Genomic DNA, 16304 nt, shown 5'->3' with positions numbered 1-16304 from the left:
TTTAGTTTCGAAACTTCCTCCTCTCTGGTCTTCCCACCACCAAGATGGGAGAGCTTCCCCGCGATCTCGGGAGGGACAGTGCGGGCCATAGGAAGCCCAGGGTCCAAAGGGGTTCAGAGGCCCGAGCTCTGTACGTAGATGACCGGGACCCGGACGCCGTCTCACCGACCGCCCGGCCCCACCATCCCACCTTTCCCAGCGTGGCCAAAGGCAGGCGGTGGATTGACGCTTTCCAAAATTTTGGTTTTGTCCCTCTGTCGCAGTCGCAACAGCCTCGCATCCCACCTTGTGCAACACTTTGTCAACAACTTTCTGCGCCCGCAACCCCTCCATTCGTCATTCTACCTACGATCACAGAGTTCAGAATAAATATACATCCAGGAAAATTGCAGGTGGCCCAATCATGCCTCTAGATACCTCCACTTACTCCATGGCGCTCCTGCGCGTCGATGGCCGCCGCTGGAACGAGCTCCGACGCCTGCACGCCCAAATCCGTACCCAGGAAGCTGCCGATGGCTCGAGCTACCTCGAGATGGGCCACACAAAGGTCATGTGCGTTGTTACAGGACCTGCTGAACCCCAGCGTCGCGGGGGTGCCGGCGGCCAGTCCAAGGAAGCTGCCGTTACCGTCAACCTCGTCGTCGCCGGCTTCAGCTCTGTCGACCGTATGAAGCGAGGCCGCAACGACAAGTAAGTGCATCTAGTGTGTGCATGTGCGTATTGCCTCGGCTAATCGTTTAATCTTTGCAGGCGATCACAAGAACTCGAGGCTACCATTGCCAAAGCTGTCTCGGCGAACCTTCACACACATCTCTTCCCCCACAGCAGCATCACCATCTCTCTACACGTTTTGTCCCAGGACGGTTCCCTTCTGGCGGCTCTTCTGAACGCTTCGACACTAGCACTAATCGATGCTGGCATTCCCATGACCGACTACATTGCTGCTTGCACTGCCGGCTCGACCTCTACATACGCAGCCGCCGATGATGGTGCTGACCCTCTACTCGATCTCAACACCCAGGAAGAGCAGGAGCTGCCGTACATGACAGTGGGAACGCTGGGCCTCACGGACCGTGTTGCCGTAATGGTGTGTGAAAGCCGTGTCCAGGTCAGCCGGTTGGAGGGTATGCTTGCTGTTGGTGTAGATGGATGCAAACAGGTGCGACAGTTTATGGACCGCGTGGTGAAGGAGAAGGGCCGTCAAATGGTACAAGAAGGTACGGTAGAGAAAGGCACCGGGTTGGACTTGGAAATGGAATCATGAGTGGAAGCATGGAAGGCAGCATCAACCACAGAAGTGGCTCAGCGGTATTGGCAATGGTCAGATTTCTCCCATCACATTGACTAACTAATGTACACACGGTCCAAGCTAACCATTCATGCAGATTTCAGAGGACAAGCGGATGCTTACAACTCATCATGGGGCGCGGGGGCTTCAGATGGTGTCTCCTTAGGCGCGTCCGTCTCGGTTTCGGCAGTAGGATCCGTGGCTGCGGTAGAGGCGGTCGCACTGCTTTCCGAAGACTCGGGCTCGATCTCCTGAGCTACCAATCCATCAGGCAGCTGCTTCTTCGTTCCCTCACCAAGACGAATAGCATCGATCCAGCTCTCGACGCTCGTCGCTTCGAAATCGCCCTCGTAGTGTCTCCACCAGTTCCGGCGTGCGTTGACGGCAATAATCTCAACCTCGCTAGCAAGGCCAAGACTCTTGAGGACAGTGGCCGCGGCCGGGTTTTCGTCGGGAACGGAGAAGAAGGGGAACAGCTTGCGCTTGGCCTGGCCGTGCTTATGGGCGATCTCTGACAGACTAGTAAGCGCCTTCTCGGCCTTCTCGTTCTCCTTAGAGGGCACGAAGGCCAGGACGCAGGTGTGGGACTTGGTGTTGAGGCATTCCGACAGGAGCCTTCCGGGCGTGTTGGCAATGGGCAATGGAGGAATGACGTTGAGGACAGGGGCGGCCTGCTCGGTTGACGGGGTCTCGGTGGCGGCTTCAGGCTCAGGGGTAGCCTCCTGCTCGGCGGCAGTGCTGGTGCTTGACTTTTCGGAGGCAGGCTTGCTCTTCTTCTCAGGCTTCTTCTCTGTCTTCTTGTCGGCCTTCTTCTTGTCGGCCTTGGGCGCGTGGTCGGGGTTGGGGGAAGCGACCTGGGAAATGAACGACACCAGCCCATCCTTCTTTAGTTCTCCATCGTAGACAATAGGTTCCTTGTCTCCACCGGGCAGTAGCACCAGGGCGGGGAAAGACTTGACTCCGAATTTCTCGACAGCCTTTGCCTCCTTGCTGCGGACCTGACCAATTGTGACAGCGTCGAGGAAGTCGATGGCGACACTGCGGAGCAGAGCGCTAGTGGTGCCCTTCTCAGTGAAGAGGATTGCCTTGGGCTTGTCACCCTCGAGGAAAGAGTCGAGGTCCTTGTCAGTAACGCGCTTGACGTGATTGGTGATCTTGTCGACGACAGCCTCAACAATACCGGTGGCAGTACGGGGCCCCTGGTAATCCTCGACAACGGGCTTGCCAGGCTTCTTGCCAGGCCTCACAATCTTGAGGGTGGGGAAGCCTTGCACGCCCATCTGACCGCAGAGAGGCTTGTTGGCATCCTCGTCGCAATCGACGGCAGCAACCTTGGCCAGACCATTCAGGTTTTTGGCAGCCTTTTCATAGGCGGGCTTGAGGTTCTGGCAATGACCGCACCAGGGAGCATAGAACTCGACAATCTGGCAAGCTCAGGTAAGCATGTTGAAAAAAAGGTGATTGATGTAAACAACACCATGAAAAATTTCTTACCGATGTGTAGTTGGATTTGGCAATCAAGCTGTCGTAATTTTTGGCATCAACTTGGAGCACAGCAGAGCTCTTTGGATACATGCCAGCGTGGGCGCCGGGCAAAGCCGACAAAACGGCAGCGCCAGCTGCAAGGAGAGTGGGGTGATGCATCGTGGTGGATAAAGTTTAGCAGCAATGCACCTTATCTGTTGTAGGTGTGAAGTGTGGGGTGGGCAAGGTGAGTAGAAGTGCGCCGGATGGCAGCGAGTGATGTGACGCCAGAGACAATAGACAGGCGGATGGGCAAGGTAGAGAGAGAGAGAGAAGGAAAAGAGGAGGGGAGGAAAGGGAGCCGGGAGATAAGAGAAAAGGTGTGGGAATAAAAAGTCAGAGCATGGAGCTGGGTTCAGCCATGTGAGTGAGCTCTGTCCCTGTCTGCATTTATGGAAATGGGAAAGCAAGCAAATGGAAGCATAAAAGTTTAGTTGGCTTCTTCGCAGCGTAAAGAGGCCAGCGTGGAACTGTGAGACGCGAACCCCTCACCTTTGGGCTTGATTCGGCCTGGGAATGGAACCATGGAAATTTCCAGTCAATTGAATCGGAGCATCTGGCCTGACCACCAGCCACATACCCCACACTAGCTCTGCTGAGCTTGAGCCACAATTCGAGCACCACCAGCCACGAGCCGCAGTACCTAAGGTACCTTATGTACTTCCTTCTGTGGACGTACCTAAAAGTACCTCACAATCTGAGGTCGTCGTCCACCTGATGGATGCAGGTACGTACCCGGTGACCTTCCCACCCCGCTGTGATGTGCGCCGTGTGGGGAAAGTTGACGGTGGTGTTGCCGCTGATACTGCCACCTGCGGTAAGGCTTCCAAGATACGAAATACATGTCTCCTACCTCTTGGCGCAGCACCACTCGTCGCAAGTCCGCTACATCTCTGCGCCCGTGAGCTGTCACTGAGCAAAAGGGTTTTTCCCCTTGCTCTCGTCCGGACCCCGATACTAATCAAAAGCGTCCTTTCCCGATACTGTCCATCGCGCCCTTCGAACCCTCCTCCTTCTGCTTGTTGCAGCCGCCGCCGCCGCCGCAGCCATGGCCGAACCGATCCCAGACAGCCTGCGACAGGCAGACATCACGAGATTCATCAATCGCGCAAATCAGCTGCGGCAGCACAAACCTGTGGTGACCTACTGGTGTATGTCCGGGCATCTCCATTACTACTGCATGGCCGGAGGATGCTCTAGATACTGACCAGACACACACACACACAGGCGAATACTGGGTGGTCAACCAAATCCTAGCCAAGGGTTTGCACAACGTCGACGATGAGAGTCTCTCATACACGACAAACCTTATGGATAGGCTTGAACAGGTTAGCAAGACGATGATGTTGTTATCGTTGCTGCTGTGCGTCAGCGACTAATAGTTGTCGTGCCAGACCAAAACTGAGAATGCTCAAGAAGAAGCCATCACCGACGACACAGTTGGGCAAGCATATGTCGAGCAATTCGCACAAGATACTCTCGACAGGGCAGAGAAGGTTATGCGCGCGAATCGCGTCACCAGGTGCGCCCTTCACTACGATAGCACCACCTTCCTTGCCTCCTAACGTGCTTCGAACCTAGGCAAACCGCCGATACCTTCGATGCCGCTGCAACCTTCCTCCTCCTGGGCAATATTTGGGGCCCTGTAGACGAAGAAACGCTCAAGAAGGTCAAATACGCAAAGTGGAACGCTGCTCGGATACTCAAGGCTTTGAAGGAGGGCAAGGACCCCAACGAGTCGAACCCCAAACAGGAAGAGCCCGCGGCCGAAGATGTTCTTCCTGCTCTGGATCCCAACGACCCAGATGTCCAAGGATTAACGTCCCCAAAGCCTGCGTCCGTAGAGGACGACCCGGAGACCGAGTTTTACAAAAAGGCACCGGCACCGGCAGAGTCCGCGCCGACAACCGAGCCCAGCGAGCCTGAGCCTACCCAGTCCAGCGTGCTCGATCTCCCATCAGTGCCTTCGGCAAACGACCTCAACCCGCCGGCACCACAGACTCAGGGCTACTTTGACCCTCCCGAACAGTTCCCGCCATCTCCCTTGAGCCAATCCGGCGTAAATGACTCTTCCGTCAAGGCAAACGAGCCGTCAGCCCCTTCTCCTTATGCCGCATCCTCGACCGGCCCATCATTCAGCCCGGCCAACACTGCGTCGCCGTGGCAGCCGCCTCAGATACCCCCTTCCAGTGTTACCAAGTCGCCTCCACCTCCGGCGCCTCAGCAGTTCAAGCCACCGCCGATTGTACCTCAGCCCAGAGCACCAGTGGCTGCCGGTTCACACAACTCGTGGGCACCAAGCAGTGCACCTTCGGATGATATGGATTTGCCAAAGGCGCAGAAGCACGCCAAGTGGGCTATTTCTGCGCTCAACTTTGAAGATGTGCCGACGGCAGTAAAGGAGCTGCGCAATGCACTAGCTGCCTTGGGGGCTCAGTAGAATCCCTAGCGGCGCCATCAGTTTAACTTTAGATTTTTGGGATATTGAAAGAGCGTCCAAGGTCGTCCAAGATCGCATATTGCGTGGTTGCCTCGAGGGAGTGAGGCCAAGGCGTTGAACATGAAAATTCTATATCATTGACTAGCACTACATGCGCAAGCCTTTGTCTAATTACATGCTCCTCATGCAGCTCCTCCATTTACCCGAATAATCTGCCCCGTCACCCAGGATGATTCCTTTCCTGACAAGAAAACTGCCACAGAGGCGATTTCCTCTGGTGTGCCAATTCTGTTGTAGGGGCTGCTGGCAGTGATGTTCTTGAGCATCTCCTCCGTCTTGCCCTTGTAGAACAAGTCGGTCCCGGTGGGACCAGGCGCGATAGCATTGACGTTGATGCCCTTCTTGGCGAGGTCCTTGGCCATGTATTTGGTCATCTGCTCAATACTGCCCTTTGTCGATGCATAGAGCAGGTACGGCGGGGGAAGGCTACTTGAAGCGAGGACGGTCGTTGAGAGGAAAATGATACGGCCGCCTTCAGACATGTGGGGGAGAGCTTTCTTTTCAGAAAAGGTAAGTTTTATAGAACACAAGGGCACGTCGGAATGGATTGGATCGCATACCTGTACCAAGAAGTAGGGTCCCTTGACGTTGGTGTTGAACATTTGGTCAAAGTCCTCTTCCGTAGTATTCTCGACAGTGCGCATGTGCATGATGGCAGCGTTGGGGATCAGCACATCGATTTTGCCAAACTTGTCGATGGTGACATCCACGAGCTTCTGCAACTCGGCCGTCTTGGAGCCGTCGGCGCGCACGGCGATAGCGCGGTCGCTGCCAATGGCCTTGACAACTTCGTCGGCGGCGGTTGAGTCGCTGCTATAGTTGACAACAATCCTGGCACCCTGCGCGGCAGCATCAAGAGCGATGGCCTTGCCGATGCCTTTGGAACCTCCGGTGATGAGGATGACCTTCTCTTGGAGAGACATCCTAGGTGTAATTATATTTCTAGACCTGCCTGTACGTGAAGCTCTGTTGATACGTTGAGTGATTGGATTGTGTGATGTGACTGAAGTATTGCTTCTATTAAAGTGATGTTCCGTTATTGTTTGTTTCGAAGGACAAAGTATAGGATGTGGGTAGCCTTGGTCATTTATATACCCGAGGCAGCTTTCAGCTATTGCAACAAAAGATCCATCAACTCCATCAATGACCACATTCATGGAGTTTCGGGGACTCTGACTTGCACCCCCAGAAGGCGTGGCTTCAGAGCTAAGCCTTCAAGACTTCGCTGCTCGAGCTCAGCATACAAGTAGCTTTTTGCGCGCGAAGGCCGAATTTGTGGGGAGGCTCCGGAGGGGAACATCAGATCGAGCTCTGCTATCTCCGCAACTGTGCAGTATTCTCCATCATTTTGTTGCTCTCGGACGGCCATCAAAAGTTCTTTGTTTGGCGCGAAGCGCGAGAAAGGTACTTCAGTAATCAGCTTGTGGATAGCTTACCGGCTGTATCGGAGCTCTCAGGAGAATCACGCCTGCTACACATCTCTCATCGGTACACGTGCTAAGGAAAGCTTGACGACTTAGCTTTGGCATGGTTCCGAATCCTTGTTTGCCCCGGTAAGGCTGAGGCAATTGAACTCCGCGACGAACATACTGTGCAAGGTACCTTTACGCCCAGTATGCTGCCGTGGCTACCTAAAGGCACGAAAGAGAAACGGAGGACTCGCTCGTCCGTATCTGTCGGCTTTGGAGAAAAATGCCCCTGCAAAACCGACAAGGAATAACATTTCATTGGCTGACGGAGTTATGCGCAAAGTACGCCTGCATTCGGCGCGCCGATTGCCGATGGCTCCCTTGAGATCTCTCCCAAGCCGCAGTTGATTCTCCAGCCACAAGTTGATGAATTTGCTCTTGCCACGAGGGCCAAGTAGAGACATTCCCGAGAAGCAAATCGTGCATGGGTTCCATGGCCTCCGCGAAATTTGTGACGTTGTCATGGCCGTGCACATCTTGGCAGCGACAGGTGGCCGATTAACTCCATCTGATCCTACACAGTAGGGGTAGAATGGCTCTACCATATGTAGAAGATGTTCTTTGCACAACCAGCTCTATCCTGGAGCTATGAGAGGGGCTCACATCCATGAGGGTTGAATTGAGTCTTGTTGATGTCATCGTAGCCATGGTAGCAGCGCCACCACACTTTGACCCCTCTTCTAAATCCGTCCTAGTCTTACCGACAACCCAAGCTTCTCTGGAAGCATCCTATGAGACATGCGAAGCCTACAGGAGATGACTGCAGCCAGGAGTTCTTATCAGCGGTGCAGACGTCTGGGTACTGGGTCTCTCGAGCTATCTTGTTTATTAGTAAACAAATGAGGGGCTTGAAAGTCTGGACTTGACTTGCCCAACCCTCTCGGAAAGCGTGGATTCCAGCATTGCACCAGTCAAGTCGACGTGTGTGATACACAGACTGGCTTCTTACCCTTAGTCCTGCATGCATATAAGTAGTGGCCAACGGGCCGCCCCAAGCTGAGGTCTACGCAAGAGCACCCTCTCTCTTTCATAGCACATCTTTTTCTCTCTGTTTCAAACCCTGACACTCAACTTCCAAGACTGCAAGATCACGATTCACAATGTCGGGACTTCCAAAGACCTTCAAGGCGGCCGTTATCGAGTCCAAGAGCGCGCCCCTCAAGATTGTCGACCAGGAACTGAAACAACCAGGTCCCGGCCTCGTCCTCGTCAAAGTTCTAGCATGCGGGGTATGCCACTCCGATGTAGGCATGGCAGAAGGAGGTTTCGGAGACGTTTTCCCACGGATCCCAGGCCATGAGATCATTGGCGACGTGGTGGCAGTGGGCGAAGGCGTGAGCCGGTTCACAGGCGGAGAGCGTGTTGGAGGTGCTTGGCACGGAGGTATGTCTGTTCCAGAGTTCTCATGCATTTGTACGTCAAGAGCTCTTTTTAATGGTGACATGCAGGGCATGACGGAACGTGTCGACAGTGCCAAAAGGGGTTCTTCCAAGCCTGTGATAACGAGACCATCAATGGCGTGTTCCGGGATGGTGGGTACGCCGAGTACGTGCTGCTCCGTGCCGAGTCGGCAGTCCGGGTGCCAAAGGACGTTGATCCTGCGGAAGCAGCACCACTTCTTTGCGCCGGTGTTACCGTTTTCAACAGCATTCGCAAGATGCAAATCGAGCAAGGCAATCTCGTTGCCATCCAGGGTCTCGGCGGCTTGGGTCATCTTGGCGTGCAGTACGCCAGTCGCATGGGTTACAAAGTCGTGGTCCTGAGTTCCGGGTCCACCAAGAAGGACTTTGCGATGAAGTTGGGTGCGCATGAGTACATCGACTCGAGCGCAACAGACCCCGTCAAGGAGCTCAAGAAGCTTGGAGGTGCTGCTTTGATCCTTGCGACAGCACCCAACCCCAAAATCATCTCGCCGCTTACGGGTGGTTTGCAGCCAGGCGGCAAGCTGTGCGTTTTGGCGCCTGTCGGAGGATTGGAGGTCGACACGATTGACCTTATCGTTGGAGGCAAGTCGGTTTGTGGATGGCCCAGTGGACATCAGATGGACTCGGAGGAGGCCATTGACTTTGCAGCAACACACGGCATTAAGTGCATGGTTGAGAGATTCTCACTGGACGACGCGAAGAAGGCTTCGGAACACATGATTTCTAATAAGGTGCGCTTCCGGAGTGTGCTGGTTATGGGCTGAACATCTCGAATGAGGGTCGTGCTGGTGAGCAATGCGATTGGAGACTTGAAGTGGCGTTGAGGAAATGATGTTGATGATGTCGGTGGGAACGATGATGTGAAAAATGAGAACGGAGTATGAGCAAACACCCAGAGGTGTCGCCTACTAGGTATATGAAATTGCTTAGTTCCAGAGCAGCAGTGAGGGTGTGACTGAAAGCGAGAGTGAGACTGAGACTGAGAGTGTGACGAAATGTGAGAATGAATGAGTTGGGTGAGTCCAGGGAAGTCTGGCTTAGGTAACACCCGTCGGTAACAAGAGAACGTTTAGGTACCTTACGAATAGTTCGTTCCAGAACACTGGCAGCCAAATCCTCGGCGAGTCGACTCCACAGGGCCACAGAGCGTTGAACCCCTGAAACCACCACGCGCAGCGGTGCCGGTATCTCCCAGGTTCCGCGTCCTCGGCTTCTGCGCGGTCAGGGCCCCTCCATCCTTGCTCCCCGTCCCTTCCGCGTCAGTGTCACGCACGCAGATTTCTTGACGTCGGCTCTCCCATGCCCACACTCTTTCTCGATATCATCATCTGCATTCCCCACTAGAGTCTAGCCTGGCGATACCCTCGCGGGCCTTGAACCATTCATATTACACCATGGTGGGGAAAGGGGACTACAACGACGTATTCTGGATCACAGCCGTCTCGCTCCCGCTTCCCCCGTGGCCGAATTCAGTGGCCCTGTCTAAAGCGATTCTTCTTCATCCTGGCAATGCAAAGAGATTTGACAGATTTGCCGAGTTGAAGACCTTGTCCGATCGTCAAGGGCGCATACACCTTAACCTCGTTATTCTTTTCCGGCTTCTGTTACGATGTCAACATCTGGCCCTCGATCGCATCCGCTTTTGGGACTTCATACGCGATCACTGGGGTGTGTCTAATGCCAGCTCTCGAATGGTCGAGGACCTCGCAGAAATTTACTCGGATCGTCGCCGCGTATACCTGGAGACCCCCAAGATCCACAAGAAGCGCCATAACTTCCTCAGTAATCTCATCGACGCGTGGAATTCCCGGGATCCTGACCCGCCAGTCGGTGCCCAGCCGACAACCCAGGAACTTCAAGAAGAGTGGAAGTACGTTGAGGAGTCATGGTCAGAGCTGATGAAGCATGACCGGATGTCTATCATCGATCCAGATAATCCTCCCATGTATGGGGCGTTCCCCATCAAGAAGGGCACACCTTCGAGCTTTCAAATAAGAGGCGGAAGCATACGCAGCATCGGCAAGGATCTGGCTTCGCGCATATCAGTACCATCGGGCCAGCGTCAACGTAGGGACTCTTCCACTAGTGCCCACTTCCAGACGATATCTTCTGGCAAGAGCCTCCCAAGCATCTCAACGACAACACCGGATAGGCAACGCAGAGCTTCTTTCGGCTACGATAACATCAGGCAGTCGTCTACTCAGGGTGCTTCAGAAAGCGCTATCGATGACCTCATCCAAAGCCAAGGGCGGAAAAGGAAACCTAGCCCTGATGCACCCGACTCCTTGAAAAGGCAATGCCTCCCGGAATCGCCGTCATGCTCCCCGCGACTGAAGTGGCAGCTCACCCCTTGTCACGAGGAGCCCTCTAGCCAAGTAATGAGCAGCCAAGACCATCGACGAACACCCACTCACCATGGGGCAGCAGGCTCGATGCTTGATGCAAGTCAGGATTTGGCTGAAGAACAACACAAGACATATGACCCGCATTTGGATGACCTAGCCACCATCGGACACCAGAAACAGTCGCAGTATGACGATGAGCTACTCCGACTGCTCGAGACCAGAGTTGGACAAAACGACGAGACCATGCAGCTCTTGAAACAACAAGCAAGCCTCGTTATGGAATCTGAGGAGCTTTCAAGAGATATCCGAAAAGCACACGACCAGCTCAACCTGCTCACTGCTTCAAAGTGCCAAGATGCCCTACAAAAGTTGGATATGCTCAGTAGCCAGATAAACAGCCTTGTTGCGGAGATTATGACATGTCGCAAATCGAGCCAAAAGATTCAACAACGGCAGCAAGACCAGCATGGCCTTATCGAAAGCTTCGAGGGCGATTTGAAGACGTTGAGCCGAGAGATGAAGGAAGTCAAACACGGTCTTCTTTCCAACACAGAGTCGTCTCAAGCTTCCGAGACAAGCAAAAAAACCGTCAGAATAGGATCAGAAGATCGAAAAGGGGTAGATACTCAGCAGAGCATCCGGACCGAGACACGGCTAGCCGCATTGGAAGAACAAATGGGCGCGCGAGCTGACCCAACCCTGCCGCGTCCAGAGGGCTTTGAAGACCGCCTTGAGAGGATAGAAAGAGCCATCGCCGACCAAGTACCGAATGCTGATTACATGCCTCGAATTTTGAAGATGGAGGAAGCTATCGCTATCAGCACAACCTTGATCAATAACTGCAGAACACTCGTTGATGTTAGCAAAACCTCCTTAGATCAGCACCTGGGCACTCTCAACAATCGCATCGCAATGGTGGAGACACGCCTCACGAACCACGTTGCCGAACAGGCGGAAGCAAAGAAAGAACAGGCCAAGAGAATGGATCGGATCGAGGCCGAGCTTCAACGCCAAAAGGAGACAACATCGACACAGCAGCAGCCTCATCCCGGCCGTCAGCCCGCAATCGAAAGTAACGATTTTCAGGCCCAGTTGAATGCGCTCAAGAACTCATTGGCTGTTCTGGCGCGAGGTCAGAGCATGGGAAATGCTGATAGAACCTCGACAACACCATTGACGCCAGTGACACCTTTATCGCAGGTCAACCAGAGCTCTCTGAACCGCCTTCTGAGGCCAGTACAGAATGGAGTGCCAGCTGGCCCGACGAGGCCCCAACACAATGCCGTATCCATGAAGGACGAGACTTGATATCAACACTGCACACTAGCGACCAAGTTTCAAAACTCTTGAGAGTGATTCTCGCCATTGAAGGGATCGGATGTAGCATGCCATGTCCCCGTCAACTAGAACAAGGATGTAGTTGCGGTCCTAAGACCCAAAGACGAACCACTTCAAGAAATAGAGCGTTAGGGAGGTATATTCAGAGAATCATTTGGACGAATCAACTACTCTCGAACGTCCTAGGAGCAATTTGTGTCCAGTCTAACGAGAACGAGGAAAACAATGACGCTTGCGTTGTTCGTGGTTCCGAGGCGACATTGCGAGGCGGCCCTGAGTGTACTCCAGCTGGTGTGCTTGACACTCATTTCAGCACTGCATAGCAATGCTGTTGGTGTGGACGGCAATGATTTGCAGTGGCAACCAAATCAACTTGTTATTTCGGATCGACAATCTGCCAAAATTTCAAGGATTGGCGTATCGCTGTAGCCAGAGTGATTGGTTTGTAGTACAAGTGATGCTTATAGCCAGCCTCACCGTGCAACACCAAGTACAGTATTGCTGTCGGATGACAATATGCGTATTGCGACAACTTGCGAGACGGCTTGCGTTGCTGGGAAAAGAGAACTGCGAGTCTTCTTGCGTCGAAGTTTCCCTTGCAAAACCAAATGTCTCTCTACTTGGCATGATCACACAGGCTCCCTATGGTTGTCATAATCGTGGCTGCAGAAGCCGTGGTTGGTCTGGAGCCTAGACGAATGAACAACACAAGGATATTCGCTCATTGTGGCGCGGGCAATCTTGGGGGAAGACCTTAAAGATAATATGTAGCTCTATTAGCAGAATTCAAGTAACCTGAGGGTCGATTTGTTAAATCACTTTTTCCTGTGCCTTGTTGCTGCGGTCCCCGGTGTAGTTTGTGTGCCTGCATCTTGGCTACTTGCCCTCAATGTTCCCGACGGAGTGGCTTATCGAGATTGAGACGATGAATTTCCAGCTGTGTTCAGGGGAACACAAAATCATGGCTTGCTGCTGAGTTAATCTCGCAAGTGCATACCAACCATGTGCCTGGGTATATGGAGAGTGGTTCATCTGATGCATCTCCTGTCAAGTAGGTAAGACATCAGATTGGTCTGATGGACCTGACATTTGCATGATGGCAATTGGATCGCGTTTGCAGGATTTCTACATATACATGTTGCTCAATTAAGTTTTATATATACCATATCCCAATTCCCATTCGTGAGGCGTTGAATATTAGATTCATCGTTTACAGTAAGCACGTGTACAATGTTTACAATCGATCTTCCCGCAAAGAGAAGGTTTGAACAACGACTATGTTGTCGCGGTCACTCCCCACCGACTCTTTTGAGGCTTCGAAAGTTAGTTCAGTCTCGCTCTCATTATCCCGCCTCCCTGTCGACTCCCAGCCGCGAGCGCGCTTACTTGAAGACATCTTCTGCTGCTGGTTTCGTTCTTGTTCGCTGCCGCTGCCCATCTCATGACTCTCGCTTTCATCCTTGGACATGAAGGTGGTAAGACTGAAAGGGCCGCGTCGTTGGCCCCGGCTTGAGCTACTGTTGCTGACGTTCTTGATGTTGCCACCCATAGCAGATGGGGCGCCGCGTTCGGAATCGTGGAGTTGCGAGGGTCCCATGGATGTAAAGCCGAGTCGGTATCCTACGAGTCTGAAGAGTGGGCGGAGCGTTGCAAGGCTACCTGCGGTGATCGCCAGACCCTGTTCAGTGGTGGACCAGATTGCAATATCGACGGTTGCATCTGGAAGTACGCGAGTCAGCCACCACCAACCTTAAATCAATCACGATGAGACATGGGGGGGGGGAGGAGCTCGACTTACAAAGGAAGTCAGGATTCTTGAAGTCCTTGACAAAAGGCATACGCACAACGACGGCAGCGCTGGCACTAAAGAGGGTAGTAGTCAGTCATTTGGCCGCAAGCCGACGGATGTAGAGCACGAACATGCAGGCCATGGCCATGATTGGAACTAGAGCTAGCTTGGTCTTGTGGTCCATTTTCAGTTTCCAGATGAGAACCATGGGCAAAATAGCAAACGTAAAGTCGCAGATGACGCTGAAGGCGCTGTAGAGGTAGGTAAGAGCGATGATGACATCCACGGGGATGCAGCGGCCACTTTGGGTCGTGTTGTTCCAAAAGTAGGATATCGGTTGACATTGGAGGAGAGTGACGAAGAAGAAGACGACGCCGGTGCAGACTGTCATCATCATGACACTGTAAATGATCCAAACGTCGACCTTGCGGACCGTGATTCGGAGGAGGAAGTAGCCGATGGAAATTTTGGAGGCGATCATCGACAAACAGTACCACAGATAGCAGTACCACCAGAACTTCAGTGTGTCAGTGTCTATCCTCCCATCGTTTTTTACCACCCCAAAAGGATTAAGAGGGCTGTCGGAAGCTTACCATCATGGCGGTTGACCACTGATCATCGGTGAGATTCACCTTGTGTCGACCCGTTCCGTAATGCACACCCGTAATGGCACATGCTACAAAGAGGATGAATGATGTCTGCAAGTTGGTCCTCTGGTCAGCTTGAAATCTCCAACATTTCGTCTCGGGCGCATCGGTGCGAAGGAAGAGGAAAAGATTGGTTTCCGTACAATCGCAGCAAGCATGCACCAGTCGTCGACTCCGAAGTTCTTGACGAGGAAGATTCGGACATAGCATCGGAGAGTCGTTGCGACAATGGCTGTTGTGACGAGCGTTATGCCGACGGCCACCAGCTGCGGGCCGCGGTTCTCGATTTCCGCCATCGTGATCGGAACAAGACGATTCAATGTCTTTGATATCCGTACTCGGGCAAAGGAAAAAGGGATCGAACGACGAGTCGTGTTTGTCAAAGGAGGGGCCGTGAGAGGAACCGCAGATTCGGGACGTCGTTCTTCGGGTTCTCCATCCTGACAGGAACGAAGAGGGATGGGAGGGACCTTGTTGAAGATATGCGTTCCTGGACAATGTGGGAAAAAAACACGGAATTGCGCTACTGCGCGCGTGTGAGTGCGGCCTGGCCCTGTTGCTGCCATGCGGCGTGAGTGGAAGAAGAGAGGAGAGAGACACCAGCACCCCTGATCGTCACACTTACACCTGCGCAGAACCTTGCAGAATGCAACATGGGCAGGCCACCCCGGGAGGCTTCAATTGCAGCTTCTGGAGAATCTATCCCGTATTGGAGTGAGATCTTCGCATGCTAGGCTATGTTGAAAGCGGGTAAGAGGTGTCGACCCTGGTGTGAGCAAATGTCGGCAGATGGGGCGAACCACATCTCGGGTAATCCAGCCTCACACGCTATCGCCCACGTTGGTGTTAGTTTGGTGGTTAGTAGCCGGTGGAATGGCCGTATCCAGCTACCGGCCGAAGAGTCCACTGTCTGGAATCCTTCCCCCGCATTAGTTCCGAAAAGATTGAAGACTCTTGAACCTCGGGGGGTTCCCTTCGCCAAGAGTCGCGAGATGGTGAAAGAGATTCAGGGGTCCTGTCGTGGTAGGGTGACAATGGGCCGCTCCTCAAACACAACTCCGATGGCTTGCTGTCCCTGACCAGCTTCCCACGAGGTGTGGCAGGGAACGAAATCCACCGTGATGGAGGATTGGGAAGAGTTGGGGGCCATCTCGATGATAATCGCCTGCTTTCGGAAAAGTTACGATGGCAAATGGCACTGGCACGCGTGCATGGATGCAATGCTGAACCTTGACCTGCCATTTTGTTTCCAGAGGGCTAAATTGATGGATTCGGGCAAGAGGAAACTTTTCTCTGCATTTCTAACCGTAAACCCATCTCATCGGCAAATGTCTTTCCGGGTTGGGACTTGACCATTCTATGTACAATACTACCTCACTGTACCTGTATAGCACCCAGTCCTTCCGGACCGTAGTAGCAAGGGGAAGGAGAACGGGAAATTTCCTCAGAGTATCCGTATCCTCGCGTGCATAATTGCGACTGTGCTGTGCTGGTGTTCTGCAGCCCATGCAGAAGCGAGCTCAATTCAGAATCTCACCCAACATGGCACCACTTTTTTCTCACTTGATCCTGCTTGCTTTGGCGACATGGAACCACCCCTCAATTGTCTGACAGCACTGCTCCGCCCGGCTCACGCCAAACGCGTTGACTATCGACAAAAGCAGTAAGCAGAACGGCCGGCGGCCGGAGGCGGACATTGCCGGAGTAATGCAAGTTGGGCGTTGAGGCTTGAAAGTAATAAGGAGTCGTGGCAATCTGCTACCCAAGCTGTGGAGGTTGGAATTTCACTGGAACCTTCGCACAGACAGCATTGGGTGACTGTGCGGACATGATGGACGACATGGCCATGGGAACACAAGAGAGCACAAAGCCACGCCCGACCGAGTTCTGTTCTGCGACTGGCTGGAAGTTTGGGAGATGCTACACTACCTACACTAGAAGGAGGAACAAAAGTGTCACCCCCAACGATGCGGACTGAAG

The 16304-nt window shown here is 53.3% G+C and overlaps 7 protein-coding genes across 7 annotated transcripts; 3 read left to right on the top strand and 4 right to left on the bottom strand.

Annotated features, from left to right (window-relative positions):
* Positions 1–44: 44 nt before the first annotated feature.
* Positions 45–1264, top strand: CLUP02_13087 (3' exoribonuclease; the record flags this gene model as incomplete). The annotated part of the gene is made up of 3 exons (XM_049292033.1): positions 45–130; positions 358–690; positions 751–1264. The coding sequence occupies 3 exons, from the start codon at positions 45–47 to the stop codon at positions 1262–1264; spliced, it is 933 nt and encodes a 310-aa protein (XP_049149179.1).
* Positions 1265–1407: 143 nt separating this feature from the next.
* Positions 1408–2932, bottom strand: CLUP02_13086 (uncharacterized protein; the record flags this gene model as incomplete). The annotated part of the gene is made up of 2 exons (XM_049292032.1): positions 1408–2712; positions 2783–2932. 2 exons carry the CDS (start codon positions 2930–2932, stop codon positions 1408–1410), a joined length of 1455 nt encoding a protein of 484 aa, XP_049149178.1.
* Positions 2933–3860: 928 nt separating this feature from the next.
* CLUP02_13085 (uncharacterized protein) lies at positions 3861–5252 on the top strand (the record flags this gene model as incomplete). The annotated part of the gene is made up of 4 exons (XM_049292031.1): positions 3861–3963; positions 4040–4140; positions 4195–4334; positions 4394–5252. The coding sequence occupies 4 exons, from the start codon at positions 3861–3863 to the stop codon at positions 5250–5252; spliced, it is 1203 nt and encodes a 400-aa protein (XP_049149177.1).
* A 182-nt stretch (positions 5253–5434) lies between these two features.
* On the bottom strand, positions 5435–6235 carry CLUP02_13084 (short-chain dehydrogenase; the record flags this gene model as incomplete). Its single annotated transcript, XM_049292030.1, has 2 exons — positions 5435–5809; positions 5873–6235. The coding sequence occupies 2 exons, from the start codon at positions 6233–6235 to the stop codon at positions 5435–5437; spliced, it is 738 nt and encodes a 245-aa protein (XP_049149176.1).
* A 1646-nt stretch (positions 6236–7881) lies between these two features.
* CLUP02_13083 (alcohol dehydrogenase GroES-like domain-containing protein) lies at positions 7882–11858 on the top strand (the record flags this gene model as incomplete). Its single annotated transcript, XM_049292029.1, has 7 exons — positions 7882–8164; positions 8230–8949; positions 9031–9083; positions 9142–9172; positions 9232–9259; positions 9382–9467; positions 9550–11858. 7 exons carry the CDS (start codon positions 7882–7884, stop codon positions 11856–11858), a joined length of 3510 nt encoding a protein of 1169 aa, XP_049149175.1.
* Positions 11859–11887: 29 nt separating this feature from the next.
* On the bottom strand, positions 11888–12929 carry CLUP02_13082 (uncharacterized protein; the record flags this gene model as incomplete). The annotated part of the gene is made up of 6 exons (XM_049292028.1): positions 11888–11953; positions 12104–12216; positions 12280–12311; positions 12366–12455; positions 12522–12578; positions 12769–12929. The coding sequence occupies 6 exons, from the start codon at positions 12927–12929 to the stop codon at positions 11888–11890; spliced, it is 519 nt and encodes a 172-aa protein (XP_049149174.1).
* A 193-nt stretch (positions 12930–13122) lies between these two features.
* Positions 13123–14890, bottom strand: CLUP02_13081 (uncharacterized protein; the record flags this gene model as incomplete). Its single annotated transcript, XM_049292027.1, has 5 exons — positions 13123–13607; positions 13687–13751; positions 13809–14194; positions 14271–14375; positions 14468–14890. 5 exons carry the CDS (start codon positions 14888–14890, stop codon positions 13123–13125), a joined length of 1464 nt encoding a protein of 487 aa, XP_049149173.1.
* Positions 14891–16304: the final 1414 nt, after the last annotated feature.

Source organism: Colletotrichum lupini, chromosome 7 (assembly GCF_023278565.1).
Source record: "Colletotrichum lupini chromosome 7, complete sequence".
Taxonomy (NCBI): Eukaryota; Fungi; Ascomycota; class Sordariomycetes; order Glomerellales; family Glomerellaceae; genus Colletotrichum; species Colletotrichum lupini.
This window is presented reverse-complemented; position numbering and strand designations above follow the sequence as displayed.